This window comes from Phocoena phocoena, chromosome 3 (assembly GCF_963924675.1).
Source record: "Phocoena phocoena chromosome 3, mPhoPho1.1, whole genome shotgun sequence".
Lineage (NCBI taxonomy): Eukaryota > Metazoa > Chordata > Mammalia > Artiodactyla > Phocoenidae > Phocoena > Phocoena phocoena.
This window is the reverse complement of record NC_089221.1, coordinates 161,241,082-161,257,037: the sequence shown is the minus strand read 5'-3', so window position 1 is coordinate 161,257,037 and position 15,956 is coordinate 161,241,082. Positions and strand designations below refer to the sequence as shown.

The 15,956-nt window shown below is 51.3% G+C and overlaps 1 protein-coding gene across 4 annotated transcripts in view; it reads left to right on the top strand.

The window, feature by feature from the left end:
• UNC13A (unc-13 homolog A) overlaps positions 1-15,956 on the top strand; it is a 63,032-nt gene that overhangs the window by 35,626 nt on the left and 11,450 nt on the right. For 2 of the 4 annotated variants that reach the window (XM_065874701.1, XM_065874698.1), the window contains exons 17-34: positions 575-716; positions 998-1,167; positions 2,133-2,248; positions 3,558-3,721; positions 4,091-4,241; positions 4,552-4,620; positions 4,941-5,030; positions 5,257-5,391; positions 6,953-7,086; positions 8,188-8,273; positions 8,467-8,593; positions 9,250-9,346; positions 9,729-9,872; positions 10,757-10,840; positions 11,419-11,496; positions 11,752-11,840; positions 12,282-12,434; positions 13,431-13,554. In XM_065874701.1, coding sequence (XP_065730773.1) covers positions 575-716; positions 998-1,167; positions 2,133-2,248; positions 3,558-3,721; positions 4,091-4,241; positions 4,552-4,620; positions 4,941-5,030; positions 5,257-5,391; positions 6,953-7,086; positions 8,188-8,273; positions 8,467-8,593; positions 9,250-9,346; positions 9,729-9,872; positions 10,757-10,840; positions 11,419-11,496; positions 11,752-11,840; positions 12,282-12,434; positions 13,431-13,554 — 2,153 coding nt within the window. Of the gene's footprint in view, positions 1-574; positions 717-997; positions 1,168-2,132; positions 2,249-3,557; positions 3,722-4,090; positions 4,242-4,551; positions 4,621-4,940; positions 5,031-5,256; positions 5,392-6,952; positions 7,087-8,187; positions 8,274-8,466; positions 8,594-9,249; positions 9,347-9,728; positions 9,873-10,756; positions 10,841-11,418; positions 11,497-11,751; positions 11,841-12,281; positions 12,435-13,430; positions 13,555-14,533; positions 14,540-15,956 lie in introns of all 4 variants that reach the window. The other 2 variants (XM_065874697.1, XM_065874700.1) reach the window with 2 other exon arrangements.

The following is a 15,956-nucleotide window of genomic DNA, read 5'->3' as shown; positions in this document are numbered from 1 at the left end:
GCAGGCGAAGCAGTGGACACCTAGGACCACTGGGGGACATTATTGACCTCTCAGGGCTGAGAGGTCCTTCCCAGGGGTGGGGGCCTTGTGGTGTTTATCCATTCCTCATCGTCATTGGGATTTCCCTGAAAACAGACTCCAAGATGAGGATTTCAGGGCAGATAGGTATCCAGGAGGTGGTCCCAGGGAGTGCCAGTGGGAGGTGGAGACATGAGTTTGAGAGCCGGGACGTAAAGAGCCCTGCGGAGGATGCCAATGAGTAGGTCATACTGTGGGCAACTGGGGGCTCAACCCTGCTGGGGACCTTAGGGGGACATTGTAGAGCACACACCCGAGTGTCCCACCCCAGGGGTGACCCTGGGGCACCTTCATATTCTTCATTGGATGAGGGTTCCCTGGATGTTAACTCTAGCAAGCCGAGCATGCCCAGTGGGTGTGTCCATGGGCTCCTGTGGCCAGAACAAAGCCCTCAGTTCTTGTCACAGGTGTTCCCTGTGGAGCCTGTGACAGTGTCTGTCCTTGGCATGCCTTGCTCCTTGAGCCCACATTTATATTTGTTTTGTGTGTCTTCCAGTGGTCTGTGCCCAGGGCTTGCAGGCAAAGGACAAGACAGGATCCAGTGACCCCTACGTCACCGTCCAGGTCGGGAAGACCAAGAAACGGACAAAAACCATCTATGGAAACCTGAACCCCGTGTGGGAGGAGAACTTCCACTTGTAAGTGTCTGGCTGGGCCCCCAGCCCCCTATATGGAGCTCCCTGTTGGAGCAGCTGAAGGGTGGGCTTCAAGACACCTGCCCTGGGATTTCCCTGGTGGTCCAGTGGTTAAGACTAAGTGCTCCCAATGCAGGGGGCCCGGGTTCCATCCCTGGTCAGGGAACTAGATCCCGCATGTGACTCTAAAGATCCCACACGCAGCAAAGAAGATCCTGCGTGCCGCAACCCGGCACAGACCAAAAAAAAAGCCCCCTGCCCCAACCTCCTCTTCCCCCCTGCAGTGAATGTCACAACTCCTCGGACCGAATCAAGGTGCGTGTCTGGGATGAGGACGATGACATCAAATCTCGCGTGAAGCAGCGGTTCAAGAGGGAATCCGATGACTTCCTGGGGCAGACGATCATCGAGGTGCGGACACTCAGTGGCGAGATGGACGTGTGGTACAACCTGGGTGAGCAAGGGTGGGGTTCTGTGGGGGAGAGGGGAGGGGGTCCCGGGGAACCAACCAAAGTGGGGAGCCCAGCTGGAGGGGAAAGACAGTGTCAGCAGGAGTTAATCTAGGAGTCCAGTCTAACAGAGGAGGCAGAGTCTTGAGCCCAGTCTGATGGGGGCAAGAAGGAGCAGGCTGAGACGGTGAGCAGAACCCAGGACCCTCTTATTTCGGTGTGGGAGAGTGAGGGAGGGACAGACTCTCCGTATCTCATTCTGACGGGGAAGGCAGGAAGCAAGGCCTGAGGATCCTAGTGTAAGGAGAGAGGCACAGACCCAGGAATCTAACCTAAGAAAGGAGATTGAACTTTGAGAATCCAGTCTAAGGGAAGAGGTAGAGTTTGGGCTTCCTAATCTGAGAGGGGGAGCTATAGACCCAAGAGCCCTGTCTAAGGATGATGAGTAGGATCTGTGAGCCCAGTCTGAGGGCAGAGGAAGAACCCAGTCTGAGAGGGGTGAGCAGAGTCTAGGAACTTCTTAGTTTGGTTAGAGGACATCTAGATATCCTATTCTGATGGGGGAAGCAGGAAGCAAGACCTGGGGATCCTAGTCTGAGGAAAGAGGCACAGACCCGGGAATCCTGTCGAAGAAGACAGGTAGACTCCGGGGACCTTGATCTGATGGGGGAGGCAGAGTCTGGGAGCACAGCCTGGGGAAGAAGCAAGGCTCCTAGTCTAAAGAGGGAGATGCAGACCAAGGAAATTAATCTGAGTGAGGAAGGAAGATCTGGGATCCTAGTGAGGTGGGAGAGACAGGGCCTAAGAATTCTAGTCTAATGGGGGAGACACAAGTCTAGCAAGCCAATCTGAGGAGAAACACCTAGGCCTTAATTCAGGGAGTCTGACCGGGCTGCAGTTACGCATATGTTAAAATAGTCCAGGGCTATATTGGGAAGTTCTGACACTGCCATCCCTTTCCGCCCTGCAGACAAGCGGACTGACAAATCTGCTGTGTCGGGTGCCATCCGGCTCCACATCAGTGTGGAGATCAAAGGCGAGGAGAAGGTGGCCCCCTACCACGTCCAGTATACCTGTTTGCACGAGGTGAGGCCCACTGCTCCACCCTGCATCTGAAGTTCACCTTCGTCTCCCACGTTACCTCCACTCACCCTTCCTGCCTGCCCTACCTCCTCCTTCCTCTTTCTGACCACACCATTCACATTCCCCTGGGCCTCTGAGACTGTCCCCTATGCCATTTCTCTGTGCTCAGAAAACTCCTCCCCGTCAGTCAACGTCCAGCTTCAGGGCCCCCTCCTCTAGAAGCCCTCCGTGACCTCCAGGCAGACTCTCACTACAGAGATCCAGGTCTTCCAACTGTCCCAGCCCTGAACACTCAGGGTTAGGTTTTTGTGTGCCTGGGTTTGTCTCCTCCAGCTGCCTAGGGGTTCCTGGAGAGAACTCAGTATGTTGAATGAATAAATGATTGGATGAATGAGTACTGAGTGAATAAAAGAATGGGTGGAAAGATGAAAGGATGGGTGGATAGATGTGTGCTTGATCTACTGGAAGTATAGATGAGTTGGATGCGTGAATTGGGGGTCGTTGGGTAGGTGGATGGGTGAATAGATGGATGGACAGATAGACGAAGGATGGAAGGATGGATGGATGGATAAATTGATGGGTGGATGGATAGGTGATGGATGGATGGTTGAATGGGTTGATAAGTTAGATGGACAGATTAAGCTGCGGGTAGTAGATGAGATAGATGGGCATGTAGTTGAATTACTAGACAGAAGGATGAGTGGACAGGTGAATTTGGGGGTAGTTGGTATGGTGGGTAGGTAGGTTGGTGGATAGATGGATGGATGGATGGAAGAAAGGGTGGGTGGATGGATGTATGGTTGAACCATCCACAGATGTATGGCTGGGAGAATTTTGGAGTAGTTGAATAGGTGGATGGATGAGAAGATGCATGGACAGATGGATGATGGATGGGTGGATTGATGGTTGATTGGGTAGAAGGATGAATTATTGGATGGACAGGTGAAGTTGCGGGTAAATGTATGGGATGGATGGATGTGTGGTTGAATTACTGAAAGAATGGATAAAGTGAACGGGTGGATTTTTGGGTAGTTGGATTGATGGGTAAGGGAGTAGATGGTTAGAGGGATGGGTGGGTGGATGGACAGATGGACGGATGGATGGGCGTGTAGTTGAACTATTGGGAGGATGGATGAGGGATAGCTGAAATTTGGGGTACTTGGATGGATGGATGGGTGGTGGACGGCTGAAAGGGTAGATGAATGAATTAATGAATAAACAGATGGATGATATAAGCTGCCCTATACTTGGGATCTCTGACCCCCGGTGTCCCTTTGCACTCTCTATGACACCTTCTCCCTTGTGGTGGCAGAACCTGTTCCACTTCGTGACAGACGTGCAGAACAACGGGGTCGTGAAGATCCCAGATGCCAAGGGTGACGACGCCTGGAAGGTTTACTATGATGAGACAGCCCAGGAGATTGTGGACGAGTTTGCCATGCGCTATGGCGTCGAGTCCATCTACCAAGCCATGACGTAAGGCTGCAGGCTGTGGTGGACATGAGGATGAGGTGCAGGAAACTGGGGGGAGGGGTGGTTACCAAGTGGACACTGGCAGATCTGGGGTGGGAGGGATTCTTGGGAGGAGGGGCCAGGGAGGAAGTGAGTGTGGTGGGGGTTATGTAATTTCCCTGGAGGTTAGACAAGTGCCATTGCTGGGGGCCAGAGTGACAAGGATGAGAGCTGGAGATAAGAGGCAGAGATAGGGCAATTCAGAGAGGAGACAAACTCAGAGGACAGACTCAAGAAGAGGAAAAGGGGACAGTTTGGGGGTTGTGAGGGCTGTCTTAGAGGCATTCTGGGGGCTGGACACCAGACCCAGTGCTTCCCATTCCCTCCTACCAGCCACTTTGCCTGCCTCTCCTCCAAGTACATGTGTCCTGGGGTGCCTGCCGTCATGAGCACCCTGCTTGCCAACATCAACGCCTATTACGCGCACACCACCGCCTCCACCAACGTGTCTGCCTCTGACCGCTTCGCAGCCTCCAACTTTGGGGTCAGTCCCAGGGGCAGGGGCCTGGAGATGAGGGAGAGCTTGACCCTGTGCTGGTCACACCTCGTGTGATTTCCAGATCCCCAATCTGGACCTGACTTGCTGTGTGACACTGCACCAGTCACTTCCCCTCTCTGAGCCTCATTTTACCCCTCTGTTGAATGGATGTTATGAGGGGTCAGTTCAACAACGGATGGGGTACACTTAACGTATAGCAACCACTTAGCCAATGTGGCGGCCACCTTTAGCTGCTACACTTGATCCCCAAGTCCCTGCTTTCATCCAACCTTCTCCTCCTCCTCTGCCTCCTCAGAAAGAACGCTTTGTGAAGCTCTTGGACCAGCTGCATAACTCCTTGCGGATTGACCTCTCCATGTATCGGGTGAGAAGAGCATGCATGATGATTTGCTCACCCCACGCATGTGTGTGCCTGGAGGGGACAGCTGCCAGCAGGCGTGCACATGGGAGGACCCATCTTAACATGTAGAATGTGTTCCTCTGACACATGTACACATATGTGGGCAGCACCTGCCCAAAAAGATTGGTGCATCCAAGCAGACACCCCAAGTTACTTCAAGGTGTTCTCAGTGACCCCTAACACACCTCCTGAAACTTGGAGGCTCTTGTGTCTCCCGTAAAACGCTGTCTCCCATCATCCCCTGGCCTTCTTCCATAACCCCACCTCTCTTCTCCCTTCCATAGAATAACTTCCCAGCCAGCAGCCCAGAGAGACTCCAGGACCTCAAATCCACGGTGGATCTTCTCACCAGCATCACCTTCTTTCGGATGAAGGTTGGAAAGGGGACCCAGTTCCATTAGCTCTCCAAGGAGTATACTCCAGGACTGTTAGCTCCTAAATGAGTAACATTTCTCCTGGAAAGCAGTGCCCTTTCTCAGTGACCCTCTGCTTTCACATTGCTACAACATTTCCTTAAAACCAGCTCTACTTGTAGTCACTTCCTGGGTACCTCCTGTCCCAACTGTGTACACCCATATCCATCTCACTTCCTCTTGCCAGGTGCAAGAACTGCAGAGCCCACCCCGAGCCAGCCAGGTGGTGAAGGACTGTGTGAAAGCCTGCCTCAACTCCACTTACGAATACATCTTCAACAATTGTCATGAACTCTACAGTCGAGAGTACCAGACTGACCCGGTGAGGACCCCAGATGAGGCAAAAGGGACTAGGGGACTCCAAACCAGACCCTGGTCCAAGTCCCAGATCTGCCCCTTCCCAAGCGATTTAACCATTCTGGGCCTCAGTATCTCCCCCTGTAAAATGGGGTCATAAACCCACATCTCAGGATTAAGGAGGAGATTCAATGAGATACAAGCTTCACATGAAACAGTTAAGTACTTAGCACCTGGTACACAGTAGGAGCTCAATAAATTTGGTTTTAGTTAAACTTAGTTGAGTCTGGCATAATACAATGTGCCTAGAATAGAGTCCCAGTTCAATAAATATTGAGTTGAATTGAATTTCTTCAGTTCAGTCTTGAACTCAATTTATTTGAGATCTTTCAACACGTTGTTTACACATATAATGTCCCAGGATTGTCAGTAAGGTTTCCAGGAGCTTATACTCTATTAGGAAAGAAAAATGTATAAATTGGGAATTTACAATCTGGGGTGATTAGCACTGGATGGAGGAATTGCAAGAGGCTGTGGGAGCTGAGCCCCTTCCTCAGCTTGGGCTTCAGATAGGAGATAACACATAAGCTGAACTCAGTTCAATTTTATTTCATTCTGTTCATTTACATTCAGTTGAGTTGAAATCGAATCGCTCTTAACTGGGTTGAGATGAAGTAGATTAAACTGGGCTGGGTTTAGTTCAACTATGATCAGTTTAGATCTGTTTATTTCTGTTTGCTTGACTTAAGTTAATATTGCTCTAGGCTAATCAGTGAGCATCACTGAGTTGGACTGAGTTGACTTTAACTGAGTAAAAATGTATTCATCTCCATTCGGTTTACTTGAATTGAAATTGTTCTTGACTGGGTTGAGTTGGCTTCAGTTAGGATGAGCTAGGTTGTTGGATTAGGTACCGTTGAGTTCAACTGAGCTTGGTTGAACTGGACTTATTTCAGTTGAGTCTAACTATTTTCATTTCCATTGATTGACTAAAGCTGGATTGAGGTGGCCTGAGTATGTTAGGTTGAGATAAGTAGGTGGAGTTGGATTGGGTTGACTTGGGTTGAGTTGAATTAGATTACGTTGGGTTGGGTTGAGTTCAAGGTGATTTATTTCCGTTATTTTGATTTAGATTGATCTTGATCTTGAACAAGTTGATTAGGTTCAATCCAATTGGGTTCGTTTGAGTTTAATTCAATCCAGTTAAGTTTGATTCCACTAATTCAGTGTAATTGGCCCAGTTCCACTGAATTAACTCTGAAAACTGCCATCTGTTAAGCTAAGTGGTCCCGATTTGCATTCATTTCAGTTCTGTTTGGTTTAGCGGGCTTGAGTTTGTTCAACTAAATTCAGTTCCATTCAGTTTTATGAGTTGGGCCTAATTAAGCTTCGTTGAGCTGTGTGGACATGAGCTCTGTTGGGGCCAGTTTATGTGAGTTTAGTTCCTTTTCACGCAGACCTCACACCTGAAACTTACATATGTCAATGGGGCCCTTCCTCACTAAACTCCTGGCCCTCAATAATGAAATGTCTGAGCTCCCCACCCCTGGATCCTTTGTGGCCAACGTCCCCACTGTTCTTTCCAGGCCAAGAAGGGGGAAGTTCCCCCAGAGGAGCAGGGCCCCAGCATCAAGAACCTCGACTTCTGGTCCAAGCTGATCACTCTCATAGTGTCCATCATTGAGGAAGACAAGAATTCCTACACTCCCTGCCTCAACCAGTGAGTTCTATGTCTGTGCAGTTAGTTATCTGGAGGTCGTCGTGAATGTGTCACAGTTTTGTGTCTTGTGTGTAAAGGCGATCGTATCTAATTACATATGAAACGTTGTGTATGTGGGGGCAGTTGTGGGTGTGGTTGTGCATGGATGAAATATGGCATAATTGGCAAACAAACAAAACTGTGTGCGTGTACACAGTCATTGGTCTAATCAGACAGGTATTTTGTATGTGTTGATTTGTGTAACTTGCTCATATGTATGTAATTTTATATGGGTCTGTAGGTTCGTAAATAACAATAGATCGTGTTGTTCAAGTATTTACTGTGTTAGATACTCTACTAAATGTTTTGCGTGTACATCACACTATCTCTTACATGTGTGTATATAATTTTGTGTATAGTTGTGGTTTATGGATTTAATTGTTATTTGTGTACAGTTGTGGAATGTACTTTAATGTGCAATGTGTGTATTGTGTGAATGTGTGCACAGTTTTGGTTTGTGGCTTTACACGTCTGTAGAATTTTCGCCTGTGTTAGCCGAATGAGCTATTGTGTTTTACTGCTCCCTGAGGTGAGCGCTAGAAAGGCTCCTGTCTCTGGGGTGCCAGCATCTCTTGGTTACTTAGATATCGAGTTAAGATGAGGGATTTTGGATGGATGGACCAAATGATGGATGCATGAATGGGAGATGTATGGATGAATAGATGGATGGATGGATGGACAGGTGGATGGATGGATGGATGGATGAATAAGTGGATGGATGGATGGATAGATCGGTGGAAGGATGGGTGGGTGGATAAAGGAATGAATGCAGGGATGGATGGAGAGATGGACAGATGGGTGAATAGACAGATGGGTGGGTGAATGGATAGGTAGATAGATGGATGAATGGGTTAATGAGTGAATGGAGGGATGGGTAGGTGGAGGCTCAGAGAGAAGCAGGGCCCCAGTGCAGAGTCACTCAGCAAGTCAGTAGCTATGAATGAACTTGAATCCAGACCCCTTGTCCGTCCCGCACTACCCTCTGGGGCTGGCAAGGCCAAAGCATCCTGTACCATCTGGCTTCTGTCTGCCAAGGTTTCATACTTTCATGGCCTTCACCAGGTTTCCCCAGGAACTGAACGTGGGTAAAATCAGCGCTGAAGTGATGTGGAATCTGTTTGCCCAGGATATGAAGTATGCAATGGAGGGTGAGTCCTCCCACCCCCGTATCTCCCAGCCTGGCTACAGCAGGTAGCTGTGCCTCAGTGTCCCTTCTAAGGCTGTGAGTGCCCTGGACCCTCATACCTGAGGTCAGACATCAGTGATGGCCAGAGTGGGCACTACCAAGACAGAGAGTGGCAGACCCTCCCAGCTAAGCTGCCCCCTTGCTTCCCCCACCAGAGCACGATAAGCATCGCCTATGCAAGAGTGCTGATTACATGAACCTCCACTTCAAGGTCAAATGGCTCTACAATGAGTATGTGACAGAGCTTCCTGCCTTTAAGGACCGAGTACCTGAGTATCCTGCGTAAGTCCTGTGCCCTGAACCCAAGCCAGAACTGTAGCGCTGACAGCTAGACTGAGGTCCAGGGTGGGAGGGTTGACCTCCTCAGAGTTCCCTGGGCATCAGGGGCACAGGTGGGGTACAAACCCAGTGTTCTCCATTCTCAGTCATTGGACTATGGACAGTTAATGATCACATGTATCAGGAACCGTGCTGAGCAGTCCCACTTGTCTTTTCTCATTTAATCCTTTCACCAATTCTACGAGATGGGAGTGTTGTCATTCCCACTTTGTGGATCAGGAAACAGGATAAAATGCTGAAGGATTTGCCCAAGGTGATGTCTAATTAGTGACGGAGCCGGGATTCGAACTCGGGATGTCTGACTCTCGGGCTTTGTTGGAGAGTGGGACGATGATCACCACTGACCAAGGACCTACTGTGTGCTGTATCAGGACGTCAGAGAATAAACCCACTTGCCCAGGGGCAGTTTATCAACCAGGATGTCCACATGTCTGGGCCTTGCTCTGACAATAGTCACGCCCTTCATTTCAAGGATGAAACAGCCAAGGCCTCGTGCAGGAGGGGAGCTGGGAAGTGGCCACCCAGGCCATAGCGTGATTTTGAGCAGAGGGTTAGGGGGACAGGAGACGGCAGGGCCGCATCCTGTCTCTCCATTCCAGGTGGTTTGAGCCCTTCGTCATCCAGTGGCTGGACGAGAATGAGGAAGTGTCCCGGGATTTCTTGCACGGAGCCCTGGAGCGAGACAAGAAGGATGGGGTAAGAAAGCTGATCCACCACCAAGGTCCCAGTCTGCTCACAGCGACCTCACTACTTCTGGGGTCCATTGGGATCCAATCTGGGGGCAAAAAATGCCCTTGGGATGAGGCCAGTCTCTGAAAGGTGCCAGCCATGTTTGTCTTGTTCACAGTGTTGACGGTCTTTTGTTGACGGTCCAACAAACGAATGACGGTTTATCAAGCCCGACCCCTGCCCGCTGTGTACACCCCTAAGTCTTGGCTCTAAGTTCACCTTGCACACTGTCCATCCCATTATCATCCCAGGGCATTCTGGATCTCTCTGTGGAGAGCAAGAGGGTTGGGCTCTGGGAACTGTCTGGCTCTGACCTCTCTCCTCCCTCCTGTCCTCCCTCCCAATGCAGTTCCAACAGACTTCAGAACATGCCCTGTTCTCTTGCTCCGTGGTGGATGTCTTCTCCCAGCTCAATCAGAGCTTTGAGATCATCAAGAAACTTGAGTGTCCTGACCCCCAGATCGTGGGGCACTACATGAGGCGCTTTGCCAAGGTTCGGGAGTGGGGATGGGGTCCAGGTGGGGGATGGAATAGGATCAAAGTTGGGGTTGGAGTTGAGGTTAGGATTGAGGTCAGAGTCAGGGTTGATACTGAGGTTGGGACTGAGTCAATCCTGGGTCAAGGTTGGGGTTGGTGCTATCACTGGTGTTCAGGTAGGGGTTGAGGTCAGTGCTGGAGTTGGTCATGCCATAGTGATTGGAATTGTGGTTGAAGTTTGAGGGTGGGATTTGAGGTTGAGGTTTGGGTTGAGGATAGGGCTGGTGATATCATTGGGATTGGAGTTGAAGTTGGGATCAGGGTTTGGGCTGAGGTTGAGTTTGAGGTTGGGATTGAGGTCAGGGTTGTGGTTGAATTTGGAGCTGGGGTCAGGCTTAGAGATGGGGTTGAGGTTGGGGTTAGTTTTAGGGTTACTATTAGGACTGAGATTCAATTGGGCATTGAGGTTGGAGTGAATGTTAGGATTTATGGAGAACGTGGGTGGGTGTTGGGGCGAGTTTGAAGGTTGGGACCATTGGCCTGGGGTTGAGGTTCAGATGGGTTGACTTTAACCTGGGGTGAAGTTGAGGATTGCAGATAGGAACTGGGATTCCATTTGGGACTGAGTTATGCTTGTGTTTGGGGCTGGGTTAATGTGATTGTTGGTTGCTCTTGAACCCAGCTTAAAAAAGAGCTGGGTCTATGTAAAATAATCATCTTCAGCTAGTGGTGTCTCCCGTTGGCCATGATGGTCATCCTGGATGGAGAATTCACCCAGCCCCAGTGGTCCATCTTAGGTGCTAGTAGGAGTTTGGGTTCATCCCTGATCTCACTAGTGGCTCTTGATGGGCCCATCCAAGCCCAGCCCCTTGTCTCACCCACCCTCTGTGTCCCCCCCAGACCATCAGTAATGTGCTCCTCCAGTATGCGGACATCATCTCCAAGGACTTCGCCTCCTACTGCTCGAAGGAGAAGGAGAAAGTGGTGACCTGCAGGGATCCCTGTCCTGTTTCCTCCTAACCCCATTCCATACCCCCAGAGGTCCATCCTTCCCTGGGCTCTGATACCTGTGTCTGCATGTGTGTCCAACTGTGTGTGTCTTTGTGTCGGACTATGTGAGTCTTGGGGGTATCTGGAGGCGAGGGGATGTGCCTTCATGCCGTTGTCTGGTTGTTGTGAATGAAGCCTTCAGTGTGTATGCTTCGGGGTATAAGCTCAAAACTTTGAGCCTACAAAGTTTTGAGCCCATGTAGGAGAATACTGCTATGTGACAAGAACTCCCCTTCCTGCTACTCCCAGAGGTCCAGCCCCTCTCCTGGACCCACCAGGTTCAGCCCACCCTGGGGGAGTCCTCCTTCCCCCTGTTGGTCCCCAGAGACACCCCCACCCAACACTCCCAGAAATCTGATCCCAAATGCTGTCTTCCATTCTCAGATGACCCTATGGGACCCCAGCTTCCTCCAGACCCAGACCTGGAACCATCTGAGGTCCCTGGCCACGTGGGGGAGGGGAGGCTCTGGGGCGAGGTCCTGAGCACTGACTCCGTTCTGTCCCATCCCCAGCCCTGCATCCTCATGAATAACACTCAGCAGCTGCGAGTTCAGCTAGAGAAGATGTTCGAAGCCATGGGAGGAAAGGAGGTGAGGCAGGGCCCCCGTGCGGCCATCATCATCCCCACGTCCCTGCAGGCCCCAGAGCTTGTACCTGATGAATTCCACTTCAGCTACTCCGTCAAACCCAAACAAGCCGCTTAACTGTCTGGACCTCAGTTTCCTCTCCAGCCCCTTGGTATCCCTTTCCCTGGATTGGATCCCTTTCCCTGGGTTGGATGGGAAAATGCCCCATCCGTGTGGATGCCCTATAAACCTGACCTGATGTCCCTTCTCCCTCCTCAGCTGGATGCTGAGGCCAGTGACATCTTGAAGGAGCTACAGGTGAAACTCAACAACGTCTTAGATGAGCTCAGCCGGGTGTTTGCTACCAGGTGGGGGCATCTCCAGGGCTGGGAGCAGAAGGGAGGGGACAGCTCTCAGACCTCTGAGCCTGCGGCATCTGGAGACTCAGCAGATGTAGTGGCGAAGATCTCAGGCTAGGAGTTAGATGAAGTTGAATTCAATGCAGGCTTCACTGCTTACTAGCTGTGTGGCCTTGGGTGAGTTGCTTAACCTCTCTGAATCTTAGTTTACCCATCTGTAAAGTGGAGATGATGATAACAATAGTGCCTGAGTAGGACCGTGTGATGCAATAAACAACGCAGGTAAATATCTTAGTCTGATGTCCATTTCTGCTATTAAATCCCGCCCTGGCTGTTATATGCCATGGCTCCCCGATGCTGGCGATAAGAGATCCACAGATCAGCCTCATCCTGCCTTTCTTCCAGAGGCCAGGAGAGTCTGATCTGAGCTCCTCCTCTCTGTGTTCCCAGCTTCCAGCCACACATTGAAGATTGTGTCAAGCAAATGGGCGACATCCTTAGCCAGGTGAAAGGCACAGGCAATGTGCCAGCCAGTGCCTGCAGCAGTGTGGCCCAGGATGCCGACAATGTACTGCAACCCATCATGGACCTGCTGGACAGCAAGTGAGCCAGGCCAGGTGGACTGAGTCCACCAGGGAGGGCTCCGGGGTCGGGCCTCAGAAACCTGGGGGCTGGCCTGGAGAGGACACTCAGGGCATGTTTGCTGGGTGGTGGTTGAATGGTTTGGACGGGTGGGTGAGTGGAGGCATGAAGGGATGGGAAAATGGGTGGGTTAATGACTGGAAGGATTGGTGGGTAAGTATTTGTATGGGTGAATGGATGGTAAATGACATGAGGGATGGGTGAGCAGATGGATGTGTAGATTAAAAGATAAATGCTTAGAAACCTAGATGGAGGGTATATGGGTAAAAGGATGGTTGGATAGATGAATGGATGGATGGAGAGTTGGGTAAATATTTGGATGGATGAATAACTATTTGGAGGATGGGTGGATGGATGTCTGGGTGCGAGGACGGAAGAAAGGAAAGAAGGAAGGTAGGGAAAAGTGATGGAGGAAGAATTAAAGAAGGTTGCCGGAAGGATGGTTTGGTGGATGGGTGGGTCAGTTGTCGGAAGGATCATGGTGGATTGCCCTCTCTCAATCCCATACAATCAGTCATGAACTCTTTGTTGTTTACCCTCTCATTCCCTCCCTCTCCCTTCTGAGCGTGGCCTCAGCCCCCTCATAGTCCCTGGTCTCCAAGCTTCCTATTCCAGATCGTCTCCTACTATGTTCTTTCAAACAGGAGAGTCTGGCTGTGTCTCTTCTCTCTTAAACACTCTCCCCACTGCCCTCATGCTAAGGCCCAGGCCTTCCTCCTAGACTTTGAGGCCCCTTCCAAGTCTAGCCCCTGCTCACCTGTCCACCCACCTTTCACTCTTCTCCCCATGCGTCTTCTCCCCATAGCCCCATCAGACCACCCAGGGGTCCCTGTACAGGCTGTGCGCCCTCTTGCGTGCCCATGGAATGCCTTCCCACCTTGCCCATGTATTGAGGGGAAGGGGCTTCTCAGGTTAGGTCCATCTGGGCGCTCTCTCAGGCCTGTCCCTTGCCCCCAGCCTGACTCTCTTTGCCAAAATCTGTGAGAAGACGGTGCTGAAGCGGGTGCTGAAGGAGTTATGGAAGCTGGTCATGAACACCATGGAGAAGACCATCGTCCTGCCACCCCTCACTGACCAGACGGTGAGGCCCACAGGGGGCCAGAGGGGACACCTGGGCTTCCTCCTCTTTGGGAGCCCAGAGAGCTTGGCATCAAAGGCATTGGGGGCTTAGAGGTCATCCAGGCACAAGGGCCATCTGAGGGTATAGAAGCCACTGGAGGTCAGTGGGGCCATTCAAAAATCAGAGAGGTCACACATGGGTCAAAAGTCATCAAAGAGGTCATTTAAAGGTCAAGTAAAGAGATGTCTAGGGGACACAGGGGTCACATGTGGGTCACGAGATTATTCAAAGGTCAGAGATCACCCAGAAAACAGAGAGGTCAGCTTGGGGATCAAGGCCGTCCGTGGGTTACAGAGGTCATAGGGGCCAGTGGGTTCATCAGGGGGCTTTGGAGGTCAATCAAGAGACAAGGAGAGGAGATACCCAGATTTCAAAGATCAGAGACCAATAGAACAGAGAGCTCCAGGAGGTCAACCAGAGGTTACAGAGAGCATCCAAGTTCGTAGAGGTCAAGCAGAGGTCAGTGGTCATCCAGAGACCAGGACCGTGCCTCTGGGACTCTTCTGGGAACAGCCCAGAGATGGTGATCTGCAGGGTTGGCGGGTGGGCGGGGGGTGGGGTGGGGGTCGGGGGGGGTGGGGGCGACATCTTCAGAGGGGTTGTGGCTGGGCGTGGGTTCCAGCGGGGAGGTGTCAGTGGCCTGAGGACAGTGATGGCATGCGGTTGATGGCACAACACATAATGGGAGGACATTCCTGGGTGGATGAGGGAGGCTTGGGGGAGGGGCGGGGGAGGGGGTCCGCCTAGAGGCAATGATGGTGGGGGAGGCTCCGGACCTCCTGCTGCCTGCCTGTCTCCTCTGGGCTGCTGGGCTGGGCTGGGGCACTGGGTCCGGGGTCCGTCCCTCGGTGCCTTCTCCGCCCCTTCCCTGGCCTCCCTGGAGACTCATGGTGACTTATTCCCCCCTCCCCCACCGCCCTACCCCCATCACGGCTGACAGATGATCGTAAGTAGAGGCCCTTCTGTCCGTCTGTCTGTCCATCCGCTCTGTGTCTGGACTCGGCCCACCGCGTGGCTGCACCCCCCCACCCAACGCCCCCTCCTCACCCACTGGCCCCCCATCCACTGTCCCACCTCCCGCCTAGATGTGCCTGTGTCTGTCTGGGGCGGAGCATGGGGAGGGGCAGGGCCGGGAGGGAGGGAGGCCACGCCCACCCCCAATTATAAGTACGAAGGAGGGGCCTCCCTCCTCCCAAAACCTCGGCCCAGCACCTTCACATCTGCCCACATCTTTTAGTTAGAATTCGCCCTTACTCCCATGCTCAGACACCACCAGGATATCTGGGTCCCCGAAACCAGAAGGAAGTTCAAAGTCAATGGAGCTCCTCTGACCTCTCTTTTCAGCTGTGAACTGTTAGTAGCCACCCAAAATACAGGTCCTCACCACCCCGGTCTGTATAGCTGATCAGTACAGACCCCACCACCAGCCCTGCTCACCCCACTTCCACCACACATACTAACACACAAGAATCCCAGACACACACCCAGGCACCCAGGTCGGGGACGATGTTGTGACTCCTTGGTGTCAGGCAGACTTGGCATCAAATCTCAGCCCAGCCATTCTCTCTGTGACCTTGGGAAGTCACTTCACCTCCCAACCTCCATTTCCTTGTCTGGAAAAAGAGGTTAATTGTAGCAGCTCTCTGAGTGTTGTGAGAACCAAATAGGATGAGGCGTTAAAGTGCTCGACTCAGTGACAGACTGAGGCAGTGCTCACTAAATTAGAGCTAATGTTATTGGTGGTGGTGGTAGTATGTAGACACATAGGAGGGCAGAGATCAGTTAAAACCACTTTAGAGTCCTCTTTTGTAGGCAAGACAAGGCTGTTACAAGATTTCACCTTGTCAAAAGTTCGCTAGTGCTCATCTCACTTCTTGGGGCTGCAGTGTGGGTCTTTGGCTGTAACTACATGGTGGCAGCGTACCCAACTACAGACAATGCATTTGTGGGTAGAGAGCTAAGGGAATTCACATTTATTGAGGATTCCCTGTATTCCAGACCTCATAGCTGTTGTTTCAGCTCACCTTCATGACAACCCTTTGAGTAGGATGGATGTTATTATTCCCATTTTACAGATGAGGAAAGCTGAGGCCCAGAGAGTCACTTGCTCAAAGCCACATAGTAAATATATGCCAGAATCAGGATTCAAATTCAGGTCTGTCTGAATATGGAGACTATTTGCTTTCCTGTTGACTCAAGAACCAAGAGCCTCATGTATACAGTAAATGTAAATGGATTATATTTTGGCAGCAACTTCTCTCTCTCTCTCTCTCTCTCTCTCTCTCTCTGGCTCTTTCTCTTTCCTATCTGACTCTCTTACCCTTTTTAAGAGTCAGTCATTAAGGCACACACACAATCCCCCC